The 24,774-nt window shown below is 42.3% G+C and overlaps 1 protein-coding gene across 1 annotated transcript in view; it reads right to left on the minus strand.

Moving 5' to 3' along the window:
* Nucleotides 1-4,600: 4,600 nt before the first annotated feature.
* NINJ1 (ninjurin 1) overlaps nt 4,601-24,774 on the minus strand; it is a 34,406-nt gene continuing 14,232 nt past the window's right edge. Inside the window, exons 2-4 of the mRNA XM_074957798.1 lie at nt 20,457-20,691; nt 13,256-13,421; nt 4,601-6,814 (exon numbers count right to left, since the gene is read on the minus strand). Coding sequence (XP_074813899.1) covers nt 13,267-13,421; nt 20,457-20,691 — 390 coding nt within the window. The 3' untranslated portion in view covers nt 4,601-6,814; nt 13,256-13,266. The remainder of the gene's footprint in view (nt 6,815-13,255; nt 13,422-20,456; nt 20,692-24,774) is intronic.

Here is a 24,774-nt window from a genome sequence, read left to right on the forward strand (position 1 = left end):
TCTAATTCCCATCTCACTTTTATGGGTTTTTAATATTCGGTCTAGATATTTGTTTTTTCCTGATACTCAGGCGACCTGTTGTGAAAGCGGCATTTCCACAGTGCAAGTTCTGCTTGCATGACTGTTCTTCATCTTTAACTTCCTCACTGTCACAGCATCTGTCCTTTTTTAAAAAAACAAAAAAACAAAAACAAAAAACAAAAAACCCAACCCCCCCCTCCTCCCCATCTGACACTAGTGCAACGGAGTTTTTCATATGTGCAGTATAGTCCGTACAGCTTCTTGGGTGGGGAAAAAAAGGCATGAAAACCTTCTTGCCTGTGTTGTCGCTAAGGGTTTGTCTACACTTCAGTCAAAGCCCAGAGTCAATAGAACTCAAGTTAGCGGACCCTGAGTTTGTTAACCTAGAGCTTGTGTCGACACTCATTTGTAACTCCAGGTTAGGAGTTGTTGAACGCTGGATTCCAACTTGGAGCTCCAGCATCTGTGCTGCATTATGCAGGCCTGAGTCCAACCACCCAATTCTAGACTTCCTAGCACCCTCCCAAAATGTGGCAGCTCTAGTCCTTTGTTCATGGTGCAGTGTGGGAAAACTGGACTGTCCACCAAACTTGACCATCTGAGGACAAAGATAGTCAGCCTGTGCGATTGTGGGTACTTTTGGTGGACTGCCAGAGCACTAGTTCAGTGGGGCTGCATCTGCACTCCAAAGGGCTAGAGCTTGACTCCTGGGTCCTGGCTTGACCCAGCCTTGGACCTTCCATTCCCGTGGGGTCCAAGCCCTGGGTTAGCGTGACTTGTGTGTAGATGGAAATTAGGTTGGGGGGTAGGCTTGAGCCTGAATTCAAACCCTGGGCTTGCAGTGCAGTGCAGTGCAGACTCCTGAGTAGCTGTCTCCCTACTGCATGCACATGAGAAATCCAGAGCAAAACTGTAGCATTTCAGAAACATCACAGGAGGAACTGCAGAGTCATAAACCAACAAATGGATTATTCACCAGCGTATAACATTTGTATTGGAGTCAGGTGTAATATAGGTAATCCAGTCAATATAAGTCACTGAATTATGGTGTTAGCTGTTCACTAGTAACTGCTCCCACTGGCCTGCAGTAAACCAGCCTATTCTGTCAGGCTTGTCACTATAATGTATCAGAATTACTTGCTTGATATGCCTTTATTTTACTGAGAGACTTGTTTTAAAATGGTGCAGTTCTTTTATAATAAGATTCCAGGACTGTTACTCTGGAGCCTAGACTGTGGAGTCAGTGTGAAGTGATGAAAGCAGCTTCAAGCATGGCTGTGAGCTCTTTTGGTTCAGAATATCACCAGGTTCAATCATCACTAGGATTTGCTGTTTATCTCACTTTTAAGTTTTCTACCATATTACATGCCTTCCTGTTGTATCTATGCCTTGCCAAGAGGCCTACACCATTGTGATATCAGAGGTAACTCAACCAATCACCTCCCTTACCCTACAGGTAACTTACATGCAACAATTTCATTGGTAGTATCATGGAGACTGCACAGATGGTGGATTACTGGGCCCAATTGCCACATCCATGTGGCAGCAGGGGCTTTCAGCTACTAATATAATGTTACTGGGCTAGACATAACTTGTGACAGCAGCAGCCATGGATGAAATGGGGGCCAGACTTTCCACACAGTTTCCTGGTAAAGTGAGTCAGACAATCTGCCTGGAATCTGCAATTCCACCTGACAATGGTTTCCCAAATAATCTCTATTATTATTCAGATTACAGTACTGTATATTACCAACTGTATGAAATCACTTAGTTTTCTGGATTTGACAACCTGTCAGCGGGCAACCATGCCTGAAGTGCCCTCCCATGACAGACCACAGCACAACACATGTGCCTCTACACTGGGCTCTTGATTAAATAACACCCAGCCTTGGGGCCAGTTTATTACAAAACATAAATGCAAATGGTCTGTAACAGAAGTCCCAAAACATAGTCCATATCTCCCCCACTCCCCAGGAATCTAGTTCTTAAGACTGCTCTTCCCAGCATGAACGCCCCCAGCCTCTCTGCTGGGAGTGCATCCATACCATTCTCCAGTGTCTTCCACCACACGTAGGCTCCTATTAGCGCTCTTCTCTCCCTCTGCCAGGACAGCTACCCCAGCCTTCCAGCTGGATTGCAACACCACGCTTCCCAGCAGGAACCGCAACACACCCTACTGGGAGATCATCCTTGCCCAGGGACCATCCCTCTCTCCCCCTGCTCCTCTCGCTGTTCCTCTAGATCCAGCTCTCCACTGTGGAGACATCAGTGGGTATTCTGCTCTGCTGCTCCCTTGCCTTCAGTCTTGTCTGGCCCCCTGACTCTAGCTTGGGGAAGTCAGCCAGCAAACCCCTCTTGCTGCTCTCCCTGCCTTCAACCTTCCCCCAAGAAACACCTTCCACAGTCCTGTGGTAGCTCTTGCCTGCCCTGACTCCCACTCATCCAGCTCTGATTCACCAAGCCTGTTTCCTTTCTGATTTGTCCATGATCCCTTAGCCCCAGGTGCTGCTTGACCCTATTATCTGGCCAAACTCAGAGCACCTGTTCTGGCATAGTGGCTCTGGGCCTCCCTCATTTACAGGATCCAGTCACCCTGTGACACAGCCATCACAAGGCAAAGAGACCAAGAAAAGGATGTCCAATGGAGAACTTTTCCTAGGCACAGAACAGTGGCCATGTGTGAAAGAACTGAGTTCCAAAGCAAATCTACACACACACCTATCAAAACAAGCTAGTACAGGTCTGGCATACACTAAGCTGTGCAGCTCTTAGCAGCGTGCAGGGGTAGAGTTTTTTAGGGGTTTTTTATTATTATTATTCTCTTTCTGAGTAAAGGTTGAAATAAACCAGAGATACATTTACCACTTCAGTCCACTTTATAGCAACATTCTGCTGGAGAACAACTTCCAGCTGTTTACGAGTTTTTGGGCATACACCCTAGAATAACTTTGCAGACCAGTACATTTGGTCATTGTAACTTGCTGAAGTGAATTAAAATGAAACCAAGAGAGCTGCAACATTAAACAGCCCTAGAGCTGGAGGTACTGATAAACATAACCTAAACAGCATGTGTAGCTCTTGCCCTACTTCCAATTTGCTGAACACAGAGCAAGATGAACTGATATGAACCAAGATGGCCAGTAAAAGCTCATCTTGCTTCATTATTGATGATTTGTTTTTAACTGAAACTTTTGCCTAGAAACAAGCAGTTTTTGACCATGGGGACATAATGGGGAAAGCTTAATAGACCAAGAAGCTGTAGAAAATGATGCATTTATCTGATACTGCTAGGAGAAGTTCATCTAGGATTTTAAATAGGTGCCCAATAAGAATTTTTTTAATGTGACTAAATTATTTACAGGTGAAACCAACTTGGAGAAGCTTTTGCCTGATAAAAAATACATGATCTTTAAAGGTCTCAGTGTCTTAAAAACATAGATTGCATGACTGAAGACATTTTGCAATTCTCATTTAATTGCAGTAAAAACATGGCAATAAAACATCGGCCCTTTCATCTGGCAAAAGTTATTCAAATCTAAGGACCACGGTGAGGGTGTTTGGTATCTTTTGAAAATCAGGCTTTTTGCTCAGGGTCTGAATTTTTTTTTCTTCTTTTCATGTGCTCATAACCCGTAGTTGAGGCCAACTTTTCAGAGTTGAGTAGCAGCAGCAGCTCCCATTGTGACACTTGGTGTCCAGATTTTCAAGATTTCAAGCATGCTGGGTAAATGGGAGCTGAAAGCTCTAGAAAATCTGTCTGCTGTGGTAGGTCCTCAGCTGTCTTGAAAATCTGGCTCTTAATTTCTGGATACACGTGCCTAGCTCTCAATAGCCAAGAGAGAACGTTTTTTAGCTAGGGTACATTTTCCCCAGAATCCATTGGGAACAGACTGTATCCAGCCATAATTTCACCACTTGGTGTTTTGGATCCAGTAGATTCTCTCCCCCCTGATATAACATAAGCAGCTGGAGGATGGGATATCTTTCTGCTGGAAAATACTATGAGAACAGCTGTTCCTATGATGATTTCAAGGAAAAACCACGGAAACAGCTGGTTCCCTTGCATGACAGTGAGAATGAAGCTCAAGTAGCAAGAAGAAACTAAAAAGGAAAGCGAATATACAAAAATTGGAGACTGTGAAAAGGAAAGAGAGACAGACGGAATGGAGGAGACAAATGAAGCAAACACAGAAATCTAGAAAACGCTGTGAGAATTTAAAGTAAATAAAGGGAAGGGAAACTCATTTGGTCAAGTCATATAGAAGCCCCAAGGATTGCTCTAGAGATAAGTGTTCTGTGTTGGTGAGTAAAAAACCCAGGTCCCCAGAGGCTGCTTAATGCAGCAGATGAGTCTGCAGGTAGTAAGCAATTGAGTCCCTTGTACTTCTCAACCACAACTGTTAGCCAGTGAAAGGTATTTAAGTGTGAAATGAGCCCTGTTTGGCTTTCTGTGTCTGTAAGGATGGGGAGGAGGGAGGAAGGAATTAGAAATAGCCTGAGCCAAATTCCAACCGGGTGCAAGCAGCAGAAACTCCAGTCAGGTCAATGGAGTAATTTACATCCGGTGTGCACTGTGGGGTAATAAAATGTCTGAAGGTGGAGAGTAAATGAGAACCAGAAACAAAAGTAAGAAAAATGATTTATTTATCAATAAAAAGAGGAAAGTTGTACTTAGAAAAATTCATGCTATTCTGCAATCAGAAATAATTAGGATCCCAACCTGAGTTAAAGGGTCAGAATCATTTGTCTTCCCACTGCAATGGCTATTTAGTTAGGGTTACACCATGAGGATGTACTATATTGCATAGTACTATATTTTGCTACCTTTACACATGCGGTACACTCAAAGTGTGTATATCAAAGCCACTTGCTGATATTTATTTATGGTAACTACATGTTCAGAAGGGTTCCACCTGCAGTTTTACTATTGTTGGATTTTTTGTTTTGTTTTTTTTTAATGGAAGAAAATCTTTATTTTAAGCAGTCAAGCAATGATGTTTTACCAGTCAACACATTGCAATACAATATTGAGAATATTCTATAATACAGGTACATTCTGATATTCCTTCATTAATTTTAATAGAAGACAAATTAAATGTTGGGGAAACTTGTACTAAGTGCCTCATCTCACAGCTGCTCCAAGCTACATTTAAATATATACAACATGTCATTAGAAGCAGTATTTGCCAGAAATCTTGCAGAAAAACTTTGACCAGAAACAAATCAAGAAAAGCTTAATATTCTTCTATGTTGCTTGTATGTATATATTTTGCTACTAGCAATATAGAAAAACAGTAACTTTGTTGCTTTGTCTCTGGTTAAAGGATAATTCTTATGTAACCTACAGTACACAAGATAAATCTCTAAGCCCAGTTATTCATAACTAGAAGAGAGGATTATCAATTTAAAACTGTAAATGAGTGCTGCTGTTAACTCTCCTACAAGCTTACACTTTGGGCTACAAATGTATAAAATAAACTGATAACACAAGAAATATATTAATATAAATTTATATGTACAAGAAAGTTAAAATGCAAGGACACTAAAATCCTTCTACTTGCAAGTAAGATCAATTAGAAGTAAAAGGTTTAAAATACTTTAAGTGGCAAAACTCGCAATATACACCATTGCCAGCAACAGTATGCCCTCTGAAAAACTTTTGCTTCCTGTGCCAGCAGGGAACCTGAGCCCTTAAGGATCTTTTTCTTGCTATCTCTTTAACCTTTTTTTTTTAAATAATAAATTTAATCAGTCACAAACTCACAAAATCAAATAAGTGCAGAGATCCGGCTTTTTCTCAGCGGGAAATTTGCCCCTCTGTATCGTAATTAGATGGGTTAGGTGTGACTTAATACCTTACAAGCCTTGCCCTGCCCTCTGTGCAGGGATAAATGTCACCCTCTGTCCTTAAGTTACTCAGTGGTGCCTAACTATCGCAGCATTTTTACAAGCCTTTTCAAGGGGTGCTAGAGCTGCGGATAATAATCATCCTGTATGGACTGGAGGAGAGCAGCGACTGAGAGTGAGAAACTATGCAAAGGGACTACTTGTGCCAAGTACCCTGTGCCAAGGGGAGGGAAGGTTTATGCAGGCCCTTGTAATCCAACGACAGAGAAACTGGGCCAATGAGTACTTGAGAGAAAAATTGGGCAAAGGAAAGCTTGTTAACTTTTGTTCCTACTGGATTCCTGTCACCTTGGAAGAGGTGGAGTTTTTGGTTTAGCTGAAGAGACAAACAGCTCCTTAGGAAGAGAGGGAAAATTAGGCCTGGCCATCTTCAGACAACATAAAGGCATTCCACTACAGCAATATGGAATACAAATACCTAGCTACAACTGAGAGAGGTTAGGACAGTACTTAAGACCCTTGGTTTCCATAGTGGAAATGACAGCAATTTTTGTTGTGCAACTTCTCATCCATCGAGAAAACAGAAGGCACAAAAAGTGAGGAGTCCAAGATGCCTTTGGAGCTCATGCCATCGCTTTATGTTCCCTGTTGAATTCATTCACATTGCATATTTCTCTGAAGAACTCCTCCAGTTTCTATAGAAACTGAGATGCCAGACTCTTCGAAGGTAGAGTCAGTGAACTAGCAGTTAAAACACTCAACCTTTCCACTAGAACCTGAACATATTACATATTTAATAGGATGAAAATCCCAGGCACAGAAAACAAGTCATTTGAAGGAAACAGAAAAATGCTGGCTTGAAGAACTTCAGCTTCTCCTTTCTGTGTCCAAGTTTAACTGGCTCACGTGCAGAAGTACTTAGAGGAGGGGTCAATGGTTCAGATCTCTGAAATAAAATGAAAAGCAAAAAATTAAGCTCAATTATGTAAGAATTACAGTGACTCACAAGTTCCCTCGACAATGGAATAAAAATCTTCTGCCGTGTTGGCCTAATGTACGGCAAAGCTGGAAAGTGCCCACTTCTACCCAGCATGGTCCTTCACAGGTAACATGCCAACATAGTCCTTCATGAGCAGACCAGTGCCTGTTACAGACTCTGGGAGATGTCCAATGAGGGCCTCACTTCTAGCTGCCACTCTGTGTTTGGCTACCAGGGGCTGTATTTTTGCCAAAATCCCAGTGAGAAAAGAGAGAGTTATTTTCAAAGATCTATAAAGACTGTACATGAGTGAATGGGCCGATTTTTTTTATTTTTAGCAAAGGCTGCATGTGCCAGTGGGCAAATAATTAATAGATTCTGATGGCAGAAGGGACCACCATGATCATCCAGTCTGATACAACAGGCCATAGAATTTCCCAAAAATAATTCCTAGAGTAGACCTCTTAGAAAATCATCCAATCTTGATTTTAAAATGATCAGTGATAGACTGATCGCACAATCTTTGCTAAATTGTTCCAATGGTCAATTACTCTCACCCTTTAAAAAAAACTTGCACCTTATTTCCAGTCTGAATTTGTCTAGATTCAACTTCCAGCCATTGGATCATGTTAGATTTTTCTCAACTAGATTGAAGAGATTATTATTAAATATCTGTTCCCCATGTAGACACTTACAGACTATATTCAAGTCACCCCTTAATCTTCTCTTTGCTAAATTAAAATCTCAACAGATCCAAAGTACCTTTTTCAGAAACCCCAAACCTATACCAAGTAAGGATTAAAAAGGTAAAGGACCCAGGCACAACTCTGAGTTAGCCATTCAAGTTGAGAAGTGTGTGTGCGCCCGCACGTACAGTTTATAGGTCGGACCACAGCGACAGAGTCTTGTGCAGGTGATAGGGCGTACCTCTCTACCTGACCTCTTACCACCAAGGTAAATTAGTTGCTGTTTTGCCCTCATTGCAAAATGGGAAACTGAAATCTCTATTACAATTTCAGTCAGACAGCCTCTGTGGTAGATACATAACCCTGTGTGCGTACAAATGTTGTGGATGACTAATGAAACATATACCTATGTACGCTCTGCTTATAAAGAGAGGCATCCACTGGGCAGAATGCAAGGTTTTAAAGGTTCCCATTGGGATCACAGAGAAGGAACATTCAGACTCTGACTTTTCAGAAAGGTGGTTACTGCGAGCTAGACACTCCCAAACATAATGTAAAGGGGGGGGAAAAAAAACCCAAACCTTTGGGCCATGTGTTTTTTCTAGCATGTTCACTGCCCAGGGCAATGAAACAAAGAAACTCCTACATAAATGCTCCATAGAATTCTCTGTGCCCAATGGAGACAGCTAAAAAACATGATATTTCACAAAACCACAGCAACTGAAAAACAACGGTCTCCACAAAATGCCTATAGCTCCGCCACGTATGGGGCGGAGGAGTGGTGGGGGAGAGAAGCAAAGTCAATGGGCAGGTGGTAGAAATCTGCAGGAGGAAGCACTTGTACATCATCCCTCTAAACATGCACAACGGACACAGAAACCAGCATGGCATGTTAATTCTGCCCAAAGCACGATTGGCTTGTGAAGCCCGGAAGCAGATGACTTGTGGATCGCATGTAACAGCTGCAAGTCCCATTAAGATGTTCACTGCTGAGTCCTGTAGCTGTGGAGGATCTCACTGTTGGAGACAGAATGTGAAACCAATTCTCCCAAGTGCCAATGATAAGTCTAAAATCCATTCAGGAACTAGTGCAGGAGATATGCACTGCCTACCGAGGGAGTGGCTCTTTACAGAGGACACTTGTGCTCCAGAATTGGTTACTAGCTAGCTTCTGCATAGACTTTAAGGTGTTGGTTATAATCTATGAAGCACTAAACGGTTTGGTTTGGGACCAGCCTGTTTGTGAGACTGCCTCCCTCCGTGTGCCATGAGAGGGTCACACCAGCGGTGAATCAACTCTGCTATACCGCTGTATTAATATCAGTAGGTTGTTATTACAGGTAGAGCTGGTAGCAATACCTGTAGTTAGGGCTGGCTAATATTTCATCTTATAAGCCTCTGTTTTCTGTATCCACTTAAACTAAAGTGTTCTATGCCAGGTATTTGTCCCATGCTGTGGCTTTTTTTTAAACTTTGGCATCAACTGCATAGCCATTCCTGAGAACAGGTTTAGGGACAAACAGTTTTGAATTTTAAGTGTTTCCAACTATCTTTGTCTCTTAGTGCCTCCATCCTGAAGGAGGGATTTGACGTTTGGCAAAGGAATAGTCTTGGGGCACGAAGTGCCTTTTGTTGTCCCGTGAAAACTCACCTAGATTTGATGAAGTTACAAGCCCCTGAAAATTGCTATCTGCACACTCTGTATAGCTGATTAGAAGCTAGCTGGTAAAATCTCTGAACACCTTGTGCACAGAGTATGCTCTGGCTACACACAGCTCCCTAACAAAAGCAATTACCCTGAGCATGCTTCAAGACTCTACTAAGCATCTCATGTATGCTGCAAAGGGAAAGGTGTGCTGGACTGGGAGGAGGAATCCACTCTTTCTGGTCTCAACTCTCTGCTGACTGGTGTTAATGATTTTATGCACTTCATGGCTCTAACTTCTTAGCAAAAGTCCTCATACCCTCTACCTTAAAAGACGTGCAACTATTATTTTGGCCCTCCCTTCACATTCTCCCATTTTACAGATGGGGTAACAAAGTTCACTTCTGGGAGAGCTGGGACTAGAACACAGGTCCTGAGTACGACATATTCATCTGCTTAGCCACGCTGCCTTTCAGAACAAATGAGCCAGATTTCTGTGGGTGGCTGTTTGTAACCCTTGGATGACAACCCCCTCCAGAGTCAGGAATACAGCCTCAAACTTCTGATTCCTAATGTTCTGTTGCTGTCTAGCAAAGAGCTATTATGTTCTGTGCCAAAGTAGTCTGCCCTCTTAAGGGTAATGGTGCCTAAGGATCAGTCTACCCACATCAACTCATGTGGCACTTTGAGATTTTGAAAGGCCTGATTATATATTGTGACGGGGCAAGGCCAGATGGCTATAGAAAAGTAGTGGGAGATGGATATATTAGCTCCAGGCTAAACAAATCCTTGGTACCAGGATAAGTGAAATGGCAGCTGCTCTAGGTCAATTAAGACACCTCCAGGTCAATTAAGAACTTTCCAGAAGGCAGGGAGAATGCTAGGTTGACTGGGACACCTGAAGCCAATCAGGGGCTGGCTGAAACTAGTTAAAAGCCTGCCAGTTAGTCAGGTGGGTGTGCATGTCAGGAGCTGTGGGAGGAAGTTGCACTGTTGGAGAGACTGAGTAGTACACACCATATCAGGCACAAGGAAGGAAGCCTGAGGTAAGGGTGAAGTGGAGCTTGAGGAAGTGAGGGCTGCTGTGTGGGGGAAGTAGCCCAGGGAATTGTACATGTCATGTTTCTAAAAGGTCAGCTACCATAGCTGATACTAATAGGGTCCCTGGGCTGGAGCCCGGAGTAGAGGGTGGGCCTGGGCTCCCCCCCCCCCCCCCGGCCACCTTTGCCCCCTGATTAATCACTGAGACTGGGAGATGACAGAGACTGTACAAGGAAGGATAACTTTTCCTCGCCTCCCTCACTGGCTTATGATGAAAATGGCTCAGTAGACTGCGACCCTTGTCTCTAGAGAGAGAAGGGTTATGTGGAGGGTCACAGTGAGCCTCTGAGGCTAGCGAAATCTGCCAGGAAATGCGGGACCCATGGAGGCAAGGACAGAGTATTGTCACAATATATACACACAAGGCTGTAGGAGTTATTGATGGTCCCAGGACCACTCCCTTTCTAAGAGGTGTTTGGGAGGAAATCCCATCATTGTGTCTTTAAAGGCCAGGAGCAGGAGGCTTCTAGAGAGGGTGGGGCAAGGCTCCCCTCTCACCCAACTATCTGGGGATGAGCTGGGAGAAGGAGACCAGCATAAATCCTGCCTCCTCCCTCACAGCAGGGCAGACACTACCAAGAGAAGGCTGGCCCGCTGAATCCTCTGACCCTGAGGATGCAGGTGTGGGGAGGGAAGAGAGAAGGGCCAGCTGAGGCAGAAGCTATCCCAGGTCCTACTGAGGGCTAAATTACAATTCAGCTTCAAGGAGGAGACCTGGGAAGTCCTGGCTTAAGGAGAGAGATAATAACTGACTGAATTACCCAGCTCCAGGAGGAGCGCTCAGGCTCCTCGTTAGGGAACAACCTACTGGACGGGAACAGAGCCCAGCGGTGGCTTTCAGTTAAAGGTTCTTCTGGTCTTTGGGGCTTATTTGTTTGGGATGTTTGTTTGGACTTGTTACCCCTGAAAAAGGATTGAACTCAGGTTCACCCACCTGTGCGGCTGAGCCACGTGAACACCTGTGAGGAGGAAACTGAGGCAGGGAGTGCCTGCAGTGCTACAGGGTAGTCATGCCCCATGACATGTCCCCTTCTAGTGGCAAGTCCAAAAAAAGAAGTTACTCCTTTAGATCCACAGCACAGATCTCTCTCACTTTAGCTAAAGGTCTTCAGTTCCAATTCTGCTGGTGACCCTAGCAGATGTTAGATATGATTCTAAATGATGGAATTTGGGTTTTTCTCAATTTTCCTTTTTAAAACCCCAGGAATCCACGTACAAACACCCAACCTTTAAAAGGAAGTTGAGGTTGCAGAGTGGAGCTCTTAAAAGCTAGGGAAATATGAGAATTAAAGTTAATTAGGGAACCTTAATTTGGCCCCCTTGTATGTATGCATTATGGTAGGATAAATACAGAATTACCTAATACTAGTTCAGCAGTTCCCTTGCCTCACCATTGAACAGTATGGGGTATGAATGAGGAAAAGGGTTGTAAGAAGTGAAAGAAAGTTTAGATATGAGGGCTGGGACCTAGTAGTCTCCTCTTGGCTTCCATTGCTGGCTCTTGCACAGGCTTCTTGTGTGACGTTAGGCAAGGCTTGAGGGCTGAACTAAGGTTGCACAGGCTTTTGCAATTCCAGAATTCTCTAACCTCTGAGTGCTTGACTTAGCAACCATAGTGTTCATAGTTTTTTGTTTTTGTTTTTGTTTTTTTGTTGTTGTTGTTGTTGTTTGTTGTTTTTTTTTTTGTATGTAATGCCAGGGAATGCTACTCTGTAGAAGGGATGAGGCTGACTGAGATGGTTGTTCTGACTTTGTAATTTTGAATAGCTGGGAGGGCACTCGGAGCAAATATATGGATGCCTTTTTAATGTTAAATTTTTGAAATAAACTTAATGTAACTGTCTTTGCTGCTGCTTCTGGAGCTTGCCCATCTGATAGGGGGATGTGTATGAGGCTGTGCAGTGTCATGTGGGATTAGTGTGGGGATCTGGCATACTATGGGATTACTACTGGCAGTTCCATGCCATGGTTTCGTACACAGGCCTTCCTGAAAAGGGATTTGGGATTAAGAGGACATGCCCCCCTGTGCAGAGGGCCAAAGCAAGGCACATGGTATACAATTTAAATCCTATGTTAAGGGTGTAAGTGTGATGGTAGTTGTACCCTGCTCTTGGGCTTGCCTTCTGCGCTGTGATGAATTTCAGCCAGAATGCAGCCTCTCAATGCTGCTGAGATCTACATTTTGATCTTTCACAAACTCTTCTATGCTTACATAGAAGGGTAAATCAGAGCCTCTTATTTTCAAGTACCTTCCACATTGAGGAGTAGCCTTACACTGCTCGGGTGGGGGGAATAACACTGTTCTACCACACTTATCAAAGCAACCTATAGTGCAGAATTTCCTGGGTTGGGCTTCCTACAAACAGGAAGAAGTGCATCCTGGGAAAACCACAGGGCACAGTAAATGAAGTCTAACATCTCTGCTGCTGCCTAACACTGTACTGGGTTAACAATAAACCATACCAGTAACTTGGATAAAGTCTTTTATGTGTTAATAACTGACTGGCATAGCAATATACTGCAAATGCAAACCTGCCTAGTAAAAAAGCTTGTGGTAGAAGGGTAAAAGTACAGTTTTCAGTCCCTTGATTTGGCTTTGTGAGCACTGAGAAGGAGTGGCTTTTCCTGAAGCATGCTCTCTACGACTTCACAGAGGGAACATATGAGGGGCCCCTCTTGGAGTACAAAACTGTCTTCTATATGCCCAAGTCTTTTTTTGCGCTTTGCAGTCAAAATCCAGTATCAAATTCATTGATAATCCCTAGTAGTTATAATCTCATTCAAGAACAGTGTGAAGAATACACTTGTTCTCTCTCTACAGAGATCATACAGATAAACTTTAAAGGGGGAAATGGCCATGTTCTAAAAAAAACCATGATTTTCAGACTCTGATGAGGAGTGTGGGAGGCTGTATGAGTGGGTACTGTCGGTTGGGTGGAAGGCAATAGAAAAAAATTTGAAAGGATCATAACTCACCTTCTTGTCACTTACTGTCTTGAGGCTGTCTCAGCCACTGGTTTCTGCACTCCAAAGGCAGTGATAAAAATATTCACAACTACTATAATGAACACCAGTCCAGTTGCAAGGTTATTGAGGACATCCAGCTTGGCATGTTTTGCAGGGTTATTAAGGTCATATTTTACTTGAAAGGAAAAGAGAAAAGTGGTATTTTTACTATCAAAATACATTAACATACATGGTAAAAAGCTGTTTATTATTTATCTCATGTAAAGATTTCTCTTTACCCCTCACTAGATGCCAGACCCATCTGTCCTGCAAAAAGGGAAGTTAGCATTGCAGCCAATGTTACAAAATCTGAGGGTTAATTTCATTTGTGATGAATATGTAATATCCTCTTCTACTGTAAGAGCCATATTCTGCTCTTAGATACATTTGTGCAGCTCTCACTGACTTGCTATGTGTAGCTAGATGCAGAATGTATCCTACAGAGAAGATATCCCCAACACTTGTAGCTGTAATATTCCCTACAGTACATTGAATTTCTTTCCTTCCAAAAGGAAAACTGTCATAATGCAAAATATTTTTTATTACTTTACCTCTTGAAAACTTGTCTTTACTCATTTATCAGATGATCTACCAATGAGAACCAGTAAAGTCTAGCCTCTTATGCCAGAATGGGCTGTATATCCTTTCTAGATAGCTCAATCATCTCTCTCCCATCTGTTCCAATAGGAGATCTCTGTACCTGCCCCCATATCTACCCACTGATGGCTATTCCTACAGCTTCTGGTTCTTATTTTTAGAAAGCAGGAGCATTATTACATCTATGATACATTAACAGAGAGTGAAATTTCAAAGCATCACAGCTTGCAGTCACTCTTATTTTGAGCATCAGCTGTGTCAACATTGTTTTCTTTTCTTTGCTTGCACTTTTCCTTGCTTTAATTGCTGAGGGGAGGACAAATAAGAGAAGATAAAATTAGATTGGTGTAGGCCTCATTTCCAGATCTTGTAAACTGTATATATGAGTAATATTAAATATGAATATGCTTGTGTAGGATTGTGTGAAATCTGGCAGGACTGTTCAGCATTATAGCAAGCCAAAAATCTCCTCTGACCACTTTTTCTCTAAACAGGGGCTCTGTAATTTACAGCCTGATTCAAATATCATTGAAGTTGGTGGGCAGACTGTCATTGATTTCAGTGGGCTTTGGATCAGGCCCTTAAAGAGAACTAATGAGAGGACATCTTCCTCTAACTTTGGTTGGTAGTAAGATACATAAATTATATAAACAAAAGAAATCTGAATAAAATGTTAAGTACCATGCAGGCTCTGGCAGCAACAGTGTCATAAACAGTGTTACCAAAGCCCCTTGATGTGCAGTTTGCGAACTCTGTTATACAAATCAGGGTGGGGGTTTTTTAGCATATGGGTAGGGCCCTATCAAATTCACGGCCATGAAAAACACGTCATGGACCGTGAAAGCTGGTCTTTTGTGTGCTTTTACCCTATACTATATAGATTTCACAGGGGAGACCAGCATTTCTCAAAATTGGGGGTCCTGACCTAAAAGGGAGTTGCAGGGGGGTCACGGTATTGCCACTCCTTACTTCTGCGCTGCCTTCAGAGCTGGGCAGCGGAGAGTGGCAGCGCCTGTAGGCCAGGTGCCCAGCTCTGAAGACAGTGCCCAGCCAGAAGCAGTGCTGAAGTAAGGGTGGCGATACCATACCATGCTACCCTTACTTCTGCACCGCTGCTGGCAGCGGCTCTGCCTTCAGAGCTGGGCTCCCAGCCAGCAGCCGCTGCTCTCCAGCTGCCCAGCTCTGAAGGCAGCACCACCACCACCAGCAGCACAGAAGTAAGGGTAGCAGTTCTGCAGCCTCCCCCTACAATAACCTTGCGACCCACTCCCACAAATCCTATTTGGGGTCAGGACCCCTACGATCACAACATGATGAAATTTCAGATTTAAATAGCTGTAATCATGAATTTTATTATTTTTAAAAATCCTATGGCCATGAAATTGATCAAAATGGACCATGAATTTGGTAGGGCCATACATGTGGGCATTGTCAACACTGAAGAACGACTGACCCCATTTGTACTTAAACTAACTCAGTTACAAATGGTTCAGTGAATCCCGGCTAGCCATGCTGAATTAGTTTTATGACCCATTGCAGGTTTGCCCTGCGTCCGTGCTAGTGGTGCCCTAAACTCTCTCGATTCCAAAGGCTCCTGGGGATCTGTCCCATAGTTCTCGGCTCTGTTCCCAGGAGCAGCATGCTGTGAGAGACTTCCCAAGCCAGCCGGAACACTGTAGGGCAGTAGTGGGGGGACTGTTTGACCATTTCAGCTACTCTGCACCTGCACTGACACTAAAACTTGTTGGGAGTTAACCCCGTATGCGACCCTGAAAAAACAGGTTATGTAGGGTCGCTGGTAGCACGCTTGTCATTTGTGTGTGTGGAGGTGTGTCTTCTAACATCTCCTGGATCATTGTAATGCACGGCAGTTCCAGACAAATGAACTACAACTCCTTTCTCGTAGTATTTAAGAAAAGGGTTTATTAAGGCTGGCTGCTGGTGGGGGGGGGAAAAGACAATGTATATGTACCTAGAGGATCTCATGTGTTAGACATCAGGTTACAGAGAAATGTCATTTTGATGATTCATCAAAATTGGGGGCGAGGAAGTAGGTAAAATACAGCTCCATCTAGTAAAGCAGAACTCTGAGATTTCAGATGGAATTATAGTAATCCTATTTCATTATTATAGTACTAAACATGCAGCTAACCTCAACTGTTCTTTAGTACAGTTATTCTTACTCCTTTTGTCATAGTAATCCAATCCCACTATCATTTCAGGCAGCCTAAACTATTTCAAAATACTCTATTTTTCCCCGTTCTAAAAAGTTGTTAACGCTGCCATGGCACCTTCAAGGAAAAGTGTGCAGAAAACCAGTCTCTCCAAAGGACAGGCCATGTGTAATCTTCCATCAGTTTAGAACCAGAAGGAAATAGCGAACTTATTTCTCAAATAGCAGACCCATTCTGCACTTGGTTTGTGTTTGTGACAGGGAATACTGGCCCTTTATGGCAGGCTCATGGCCCTGTTGCTGGTTCAACCCAGAACAGGGGAATTCTTCGGAGTTCTTGTTCCCACTTCTGATGGGAGTTGGAGGCTCACAGCAAGGAATGATTGGAAGGAGTGCCAGGATATATTTTGCCTCCCAGTGAGACCACTCTGGGCCTCATCTGAGCAAGTGGAGGAAGCTGCCTAGAAAGCTAGATAGCTGGAGAAGAGAACCCTGGGAGCAAGAGTGGCCTTGAGCAAGGCACATTTGGGGAGGGTGGTTGGGTGTTGGACTGAGCACTTGCCGCCCCCTCTTTCGAAGCCCAAGGTTGGAGTTTCTAGGAGAGGATGGGAGAAAGGGAGAAGAGTTGCTGATCTTCTCTAGAGAAGGGTGAAAACTGGCATACTCTGGGACTGATCTATAACAAAGGGAAAGAGACTGAATAATGGCTTCAACTTCCATTACCCTGAAAAGGGGGGAGGGGGAAGTTTTTGTTTGGCCAGAGAGCTAACCTGTCTGTCCAACAACCATACACTGAGGCAGCAGACATATCTGCACTGTGAAAGGCAAGCTGCCTTTAACAGTGTCTCATGCCTTCATTTCATTTATACCAAGGAGGGGTCCAACTTGACTGCTTTTGATCTCCACTGTGGTTAGTGCAGGGGTGCTGGAACAATTTGCATAGTGGGGGTGCTGAGAGCCATTGAACCAAACTGTAAACCCTGTCTAGAATGGAAACCACTTCAAGCTAGGGGGTGCGGCAGCATCCCTAGTTCCAGCACCTATGTGGCAGTGTGTCACTGGGGAAGAGCCTCTCAAATAGGAACACCCTAAGCAATTCAGAGCTCTATAAGTCATGCCAACACTTGACACATCTAGAAATTGACAGGCAGCAAGTGCTAATCTTAAAGCACCAGCTAAATGTGCTGGCTGAACACCACTCTGTTTACTAAGTGGGCTGCTACACAGCTGCCTTATCTCTAGCTTCTGAACAGTTTGGGTGTAGCCCCCAAATAGAACACATTACAGGTTGACAAAAGGTATGGGTTAGAGAAGAATGCAGCCTGCTAGCCAGATGTAAATGTTAAAAAGCAGTGTCTGCCACTGCTGAGAGATGGATTCAGCAGCAATGGGGCTCAAACCAGTCTCTCAGCAACAATCAATGAAGACATTAAAGATCTAATTTCTGCCATGTATTCAGGCTGCTTTCTCTAACCCAGGGGTTCTCAAACTGTGGGTCGGGACCCCTCAGGGGGTCGCGAGGTTATTACATGGTGTGTCGCGAGCTGTCAGCCTCCACCCCAAATCCCGCTTTGCCTCCAGCATTTATAATGGTGTTAAATATATAAAAAAGTGTTTTTAATTTAAAAGTGGGGTCGCACTCACAGGCTTGCTAGGTGAAAGGGGTCACCAGTACAAAAGTTTGAGAACCACTGCTGTAACCCATCATCACTCCTGTCTTATCTGAACTGAGTCACAGCCAGTTAGATCTCTATTCCCCAATCTCCTCCAGACGCTGGCAAAGGCACTCTTCTCTCCCGGCTGGATGAGAAGAGAGAGAAACAAAGCTGGATGCCATTGGCGTATCCAAGACACCACAGCCCATGCATCCTCACTAACTGGGAACTTCCTCCTTGGAACAGGAGGCTGCCTCCTCAGTTGTGCTGCACAGAAAGCTAATTAAGCAAAATAGCAGCCAATGAGAAATCTGCGGTGGGGTGGGGGGGTTCTTTAAGTGCCCTGTGTGAACTCTGGCTTCTGCTTTCCAGACTTCTCCTTTTTACATATGGAAAAACACAATTTCAAAAGAAGAGCCTTTCAAATCTACCTGAGAAATGTTCATATATATACGGCTGTCAGTAGCAAGGGGCTGATCCAATGCCTTCTGAAGTCAGTAGGACTCCCACTTATTTCAATGGGCTGTGACACAGACCTAAGCCTGTCCTCTGGCAACTTGCATAAGCATCTCAGGTCAACTCTTTAAACTTGAGCTGCAGATATTTTCGGTGTCGGTTTCCTTTTGACTAGGTGATTCTTATGAATGCTACAGCCCCAGATACAGGCCTTTTCTAAAAACTTTGCAAAGTGATGCTGGAATCTCACTACACATCTCACTCCTGTGATGGCAAAGTATATGCAAAGACTACCAAAGATTCTGATAGTGACAGTGCAAATGATTCTACTTTCAAAAATGTTTTGGAAGAATGCTGCATAATTCCTTGGTGCTCTCCACTCTCATCCCAGAGACGCATGTTAACAAATTCTAGGTTATAGTCCGTTAGCACCATTTATTTGGAATTTTCCACCAAAATGGATACTGGACCACTAATGCAACCATGGGATTGGAGTATAGGAAATGGATTCCCCTGTACCCACCCTCCATGCACATCCCTTCTATTGAGGTCAGTGTTTTGCATAAGGAGCACAGGATCAAGCCCTTTGCCCACACAACACAGTTGCTCTGTTAATTTAGAAGGAGTCTAACTTTAAACTCAGAACTTGGATAACTAGTTCTTGGGTCTTGGATTTTCATCTGCAGTATAAATACAGAAATTCCTAGTGCTGGTACAGTAAATGTTGGTATTTTGAAAAAAATCAATAAAAATGCTGCATTAATTTCCAGCTGCATGAAACGGCAATGGGGTCTGTAAATTCAAGGATAACAGAAAATGCAAAAAGCAGAACTCGGATTCTACATAGATCAGTCCTTTTTGATTTAATCCAAATTATTTAATATAATGGCAACATTCCCATTGAAGCCCAATGCAGCTAGGATTTCACCCTCTATCTTTAAATGAGTCCTAATAATAAATATATCATCTTAAATATTTTTCAGAAAAAGTATAAATGCTTTCTCTACTGATGTTTTCTTTAGTCTTACCAGTAATCAGACACATGTAACACTGGTAATAATGAATATTAATAGTGACAATAAATTCAAAATCAAAGTGATCTTGATACTTGTGCTAGAATCTCCTCACCAGTTCAGAAGATGGTCCCCAGGCATAGACATATCAGCTTTTACTCTGATGTTATATGTCCTGTTGGCCCAAAAGTCAAGATGAAGTGATGGTGGCTTCATCATGGGTTAGACATGTCTTTGGTGTGAAGAAATTCTACCTTAGCTGGCTGTTAGCTAGACCATTCCTCAAATAGAATCCAGGATCTTGCCTTTGAACAATTCTCTAATAGCTTATGGCTGTCAATCCATTTCTTTCAAGGGATTATATACCAGTAAGAGATGCTAGAAAGAGTGAATCTCTTCTTCTTAGCTTTAAGTCCAGTTAATACTTCTAAAAATCACTAGTGTCAAAACCTGTAACGACTTTGGCATCCTTGACTATATCTTTCCATTGTTCTTTGTACGATACGTGTGGTAACCAGAATGTCAGTATTCTAAAATACTCCTTAATGCCATTTATGGTACATGCAAAGTAATATCAGTTCCCCTATTTATCCCATAAGGCTGGGAGTTTTCAAATAAGTTGATTTTATTCTTACCAAGCCTTATGCTGATGTCTAGTACTCAGGACCAAATTCTGCTTTCACTCACACTGGTTTAAAGCCGTTAAAGCCATGTACAGCATCAGTGTAAAAGAAATTTGGGGTGGGGGTGTAACTAGTGATAAACTAAAGAAAACATCTAGGGTACCACTATTAGTCTGTCACATTGGTAATGTGGGGGTGGAGGACTGTAGTGTCACTTCTAATAAAGATGTTGGGGAGGAGGTGTAATCTACTCTTTTACTGCTGTTGCTATAGAATAACTTTTTGGTCATTCCTTAAGACTCTGTTGCTTCTAATTGCATGAGGCTATGGTGCATAAAGAGCCTGCCCTATATAGATTGTTGTTGTTGTTGTTTAAAGTGCACTGTATTTAACTATGTTCCTTGGTCCTCCAGCCTCACTGAAATAATAGTCTATTTTCCTGCAGTCAGCAATTAAAAATGAGGAAGCTTATCGGCAATCCATTTTCCCCAGTGAAAAGGAAACCAACATACCAAAAACATTTCCTGTATTCTGTAGCTGAATTTTAACCTGTTCTGAGACAAAGCCATTCAAATAGCTTTCTTTCCAAAAGGAAAATGTAAAAACAGGGTTAATCCTATAGGAAAAATAAATAGTAATGTTCTTAATACGTACCAAGGAATATCAGGAGCACGCCCACGCCAATTTGAAGTATGAGGGATATGCTGATGAGAACAATAAGTGGGATGTAGAATGAGAAGGAAGGTCCTTGCTCCATTACTGCTTTCAACTGGGATGCATTGGCCATCAGAAGAGCAATGTCCAACATGCTCTCTGCAGCACTCTTCTTATTGGCATAGTGATTCATATTAATGGGTCCATTTCCCTGCAGCCAGCGTTGTGGTCTAGGCTGAAAGTTAAAAAAAATTCCAGTTATGGATACATCAAGTTTAACAGGATAGCGAGCTAAAGAAGGGACTTTGGACCAGGGACTGATTTCCCTAATAGTTCTGCTCATCTCTGTACTGCTCTCATCTGTTTCTGTGTGCTCACACCTACCAAGATCCTCTCACCAAGGAGCAATAGATTATGCTTGGACTTAAGGCAGATATATACAATGTACTAACTGTTAGAAGCATGTGCATCAGAATTTCCATGTCACAAGAGACAGAAAGTTTGGGGAATCTGCATAATCTAAAGGCTGAGAAGTGTAGAAATTGGATTGCTTTTAAACATTTTTAAAACCAGGGCTATACATTAAACCAGCAGCTCTCAACCAGAGGTACGTGTACCCCTGGGGGTACACGTAGGTCTTCCAGGGGGTACATCAACACCTCTAGATATTTACCTAGTTTTACAATAGGCTACATAAAAAGCACTAGCAAAGTCCGTACAAACTAAAATTTCATACAGACAATTACTTGTTTATACTGTTCTATATACTATACACTGAAATGTAAGTACAATATTTAAATTCCAATTGATTTATTTTATAACTGTATGGTAAAAATGAGACCGTGAGCAATTTTTCAGTAATAGTGTGCTATGACACTTTTTTTCCTATTTTTAGGTTTGATTTTGAAAGCAAGTAGTCTTTAAGTGAGGTGAAACCTGGGGATATGCAAGACAAATCAGACACCTGAAAGGGGTACAGTAGTCTGGAACGGTTGGGAGCCACTGCTTTAAACACCCACTATACTGGATGAAACTCCTCCCTATGTGGGACAAGACCTATGCACCACCTGAGTCATTCAATAATCCTATCTGAGGATTTGTTGGATTAAACTGCTGCATAAGCCTTTGTGCCATCCAGATACACTGGTGGATATTCCCATGCTGCGCCCACCCCAATACATATGTGGATATTCCATTTCTGATCTCATGTGATGGGAGATGATTAAGATACTCCACCCCCCCCCCCCCCCCCCCGCTACAAAGGCAATGGACTTTTTGTTTTGAAAGGTCAGGGGATTTCCAACACCAAATGCCAAAAAAGCAGTAATCTATTGGGGAAAGCAGTAGACATAGCAGGTCTGTTCTCTCTTGCTTTTTTTCCTTCCTCATCCTTTAGGATATCAGTAAAACTCTGTCATTGGCAACAGATTTTCTAAAGGAATTAGGCACCTGGTGAGATTTTCAAAACTGCCTAAAAGCAACTTATGTTGTGGCTGTGTTGGTCCCAGGGTATTAGAGAGACAAGGAGGATGAGTTAATATATTTTATTTGGACCAGCTTCTGTTGGTGAGAGCGACACAGAGCTTACACAGAGCTCTTCTTCAGAAGCTCAAGAGCATGTCTCTCTCACCAACAGAAGTTGGTCCAATAAAAGATATTAACTCACTCACCTTGTCTCTCTCTCAAAGTAGGTTAGGCACCTACCTCCCTTTGACCTCTTTAAAAAATCTGGCCCTTGGTACACACTTGAAACTATGAACCAAATTATGCCTTCTCTTACACCCATGTAGCACAACTATATACCCAGGCACCTCTACCCACCTCCATGAAGTTGCACAGGCATAAGAGGGAGCAGAATATAGACCTTTGATGTCTGATTTAATAACTCTTCTTCCTTACTGAATGTTTAATTATGCAAACAACTTCCTTTTCTCTTGGGTGACTGACTGTATATGAGCTTCCCTCTTGTCCATATCTTTGGTTTCTAACTACTTCAATATAATTTCTTTTGAAAGATTATAAAAAGTGTCATGGCTGGGTTTTTTGGTTTTGGGTTTTTTAACTCCCATTTGTTAGGGATATTTTTACTATATAAATGTTTTCTTTGGAAAGGCTAAGCACTGTGGGGAAAAGTCTCTATTTAAAGGTTACTTCAAATTCAGAAGACACTCTCTCTAATTAAACTGGTCAGTGGCTGTGATCAAAGCATCCAAACTTCCAGTTTCAAAGCCAGTTCTGCCACTGTCCATCCTGTGCTTGTCGTCTTTTGAAGCTAGAAAAATTTCAGTGCATTAAATGTTTTATGCTATATCACATAACTGCCCAGTTCCTTGCAAGAGAACAAACTGCAAAATTTGACCTCATTTCTCTGGACACAATTTAAATAATGTACTGAGAGAAAAATGTCATGAGACAGCAGTGATGGGAATGAAGCCATGTAATCATAGCCTCACACAGAGGGCTTGATTACTGAGACTTGGTGAAAAGAGGAAGTGTTAATTTTTCAGATCCAAACTTCAGTCAGTCAGAAATATCTATTTATTTAGCTTTGTTTAGCTCCCATGGTATTAATTTTTTTTTTAAAACCCAACCCTATTTGCCCCAGTTTCCTCGGGGGGGGGGGGGGGGAGGACAGGACATGGACACATGCTACTGAATCACTTATATAAACATTACAGTTCCTCGAATGATACCGTCTCCCTAACAGAAGTGAAAACCCTTGTGGCTGTGTTCCCATTACCTTCAAGGAAAAGCAGCACAAAATAAATGTTGGAACTATTGAGCAAAAAGACAGACTAATATCACCTATTATTAATCGTACAGTACAGGCCATATTCTGCCTGTGGCTGCAAACATGTAATGCCAATAACATCAAAAAGTTGCACAAGCATAACAGCAGAATTTGGCCTGTGTGATTCTATTGAAAATAACTTTTTTTAAAAAAATTTTATGGACTATAAAACTGATCCCATTTATGGGGTTTTGCAATAAGTTCATAACTGAGGAAGCATAACAATATCTGTTCAGGTATCTGCTGGCTAATTGTTTGCTTCTTCCTGCCAAAGAAACTTAGAGTGCACTATTTGACATATAGGTAAATAGTAGATTGGTTTGACCCAGGCTCCAATTCTAAATGAAGAAAGCAGATTGCAAACTGGTGCAAAGATATTTTGCACCCTAGGCGAAACTTCCACCTTGTGACCCCTCTCTCCTTCCCCCGGAGCATCGCTTATTATAAACTTTCAAAAATGAATACTGCATAACGTGGCATTGTTCATTAGAATTAATACACATTCGGCTTGAAAATGTATTCTTTCTTCTTTTTGCTTATCTGCCTTCCACTTATGAAATTGTGCCCCAGACAATTTTTCTCTATCTGCCATGAGGCTGCATCAACTGAAAACGAAAAAAAATTAAATTTTATTCCTATCAGTTCTTTTTCTTGTTCACTATTAAAAGTAAAGGATAGAGAATACATGTCACTTACTGAGTCACTATATTTGAATTTCATCAACTGTGTGACGTAAACATTTATTAAGAGATCAAGATGACTCTTCCTTAAAATTAAGCAATATTGATTGTAATTGGAAATACACCCTTTTTAGTCACGTATACTTCCTTCCTTCATTCTTTCATATCAAAATCTACTACATTTTATTCTACCTTTAGACTATCCAATTATTGTTAATAAAATTTATAAAATTAGAATGGCGGATACTCCATCATACAACAACAACTGACAATCAATATGACAAATTTCAACAAACTACACACATTTGCACATGATAAACATATACACTCAGATACTGAACATACACACACAACTGACACAAACTATTAGCAAAATGATGCAGCAGCAATTGCCAGAGTCTTAGATCTGAAACAACTCAACAAAAATAGTTAGCCTCAGTCGACAACCTCCGAAAACTAGTGGACGTAGCACTATAAACAGGCTGTCAGAATGGGTGACGGCTGCACACGACAAGAAAAATGACGTCCTTGCCACTTTGTACCATAGTGAAGCAGTACACTCATGCCCACAATGCAGAGTTGGTGTAGGCTATAGCTGTAATGTACGAGAGATCGACAAGTTAAAATGCAAGTTCAACAACAGTTCTCTTTTCTTTATTCATTTGTTTTCCAGCAATAGCGTAAAAAAAAAAAAAAATTGGGTGGGCACCGCTTTTTGGCTCCCCCAAATCTTGGCGCCCTAGGCAGCTGCCTAGTGGTTACACCGGCCCTGTTCCCTATCCTTATTGCAATAAAATCTTTAGGGCCCAGTCTTGGAGCTCTCTCTGTTTTCCCTTTGGCTTCAATG

This window comes from Natator depressus, chromosome 7 (genome assembly GCF_965152275.1).
Source record: "Natator depressus isolate rNatDep1 chromosome 7, rNatDep2.hap1, whole genome shotgun sequence".
Taxonomy (NCBI): Eukaryota; Metazoa; Chordata; order Testudines; family Cheloniidae; genus Natator; species Natator depressus.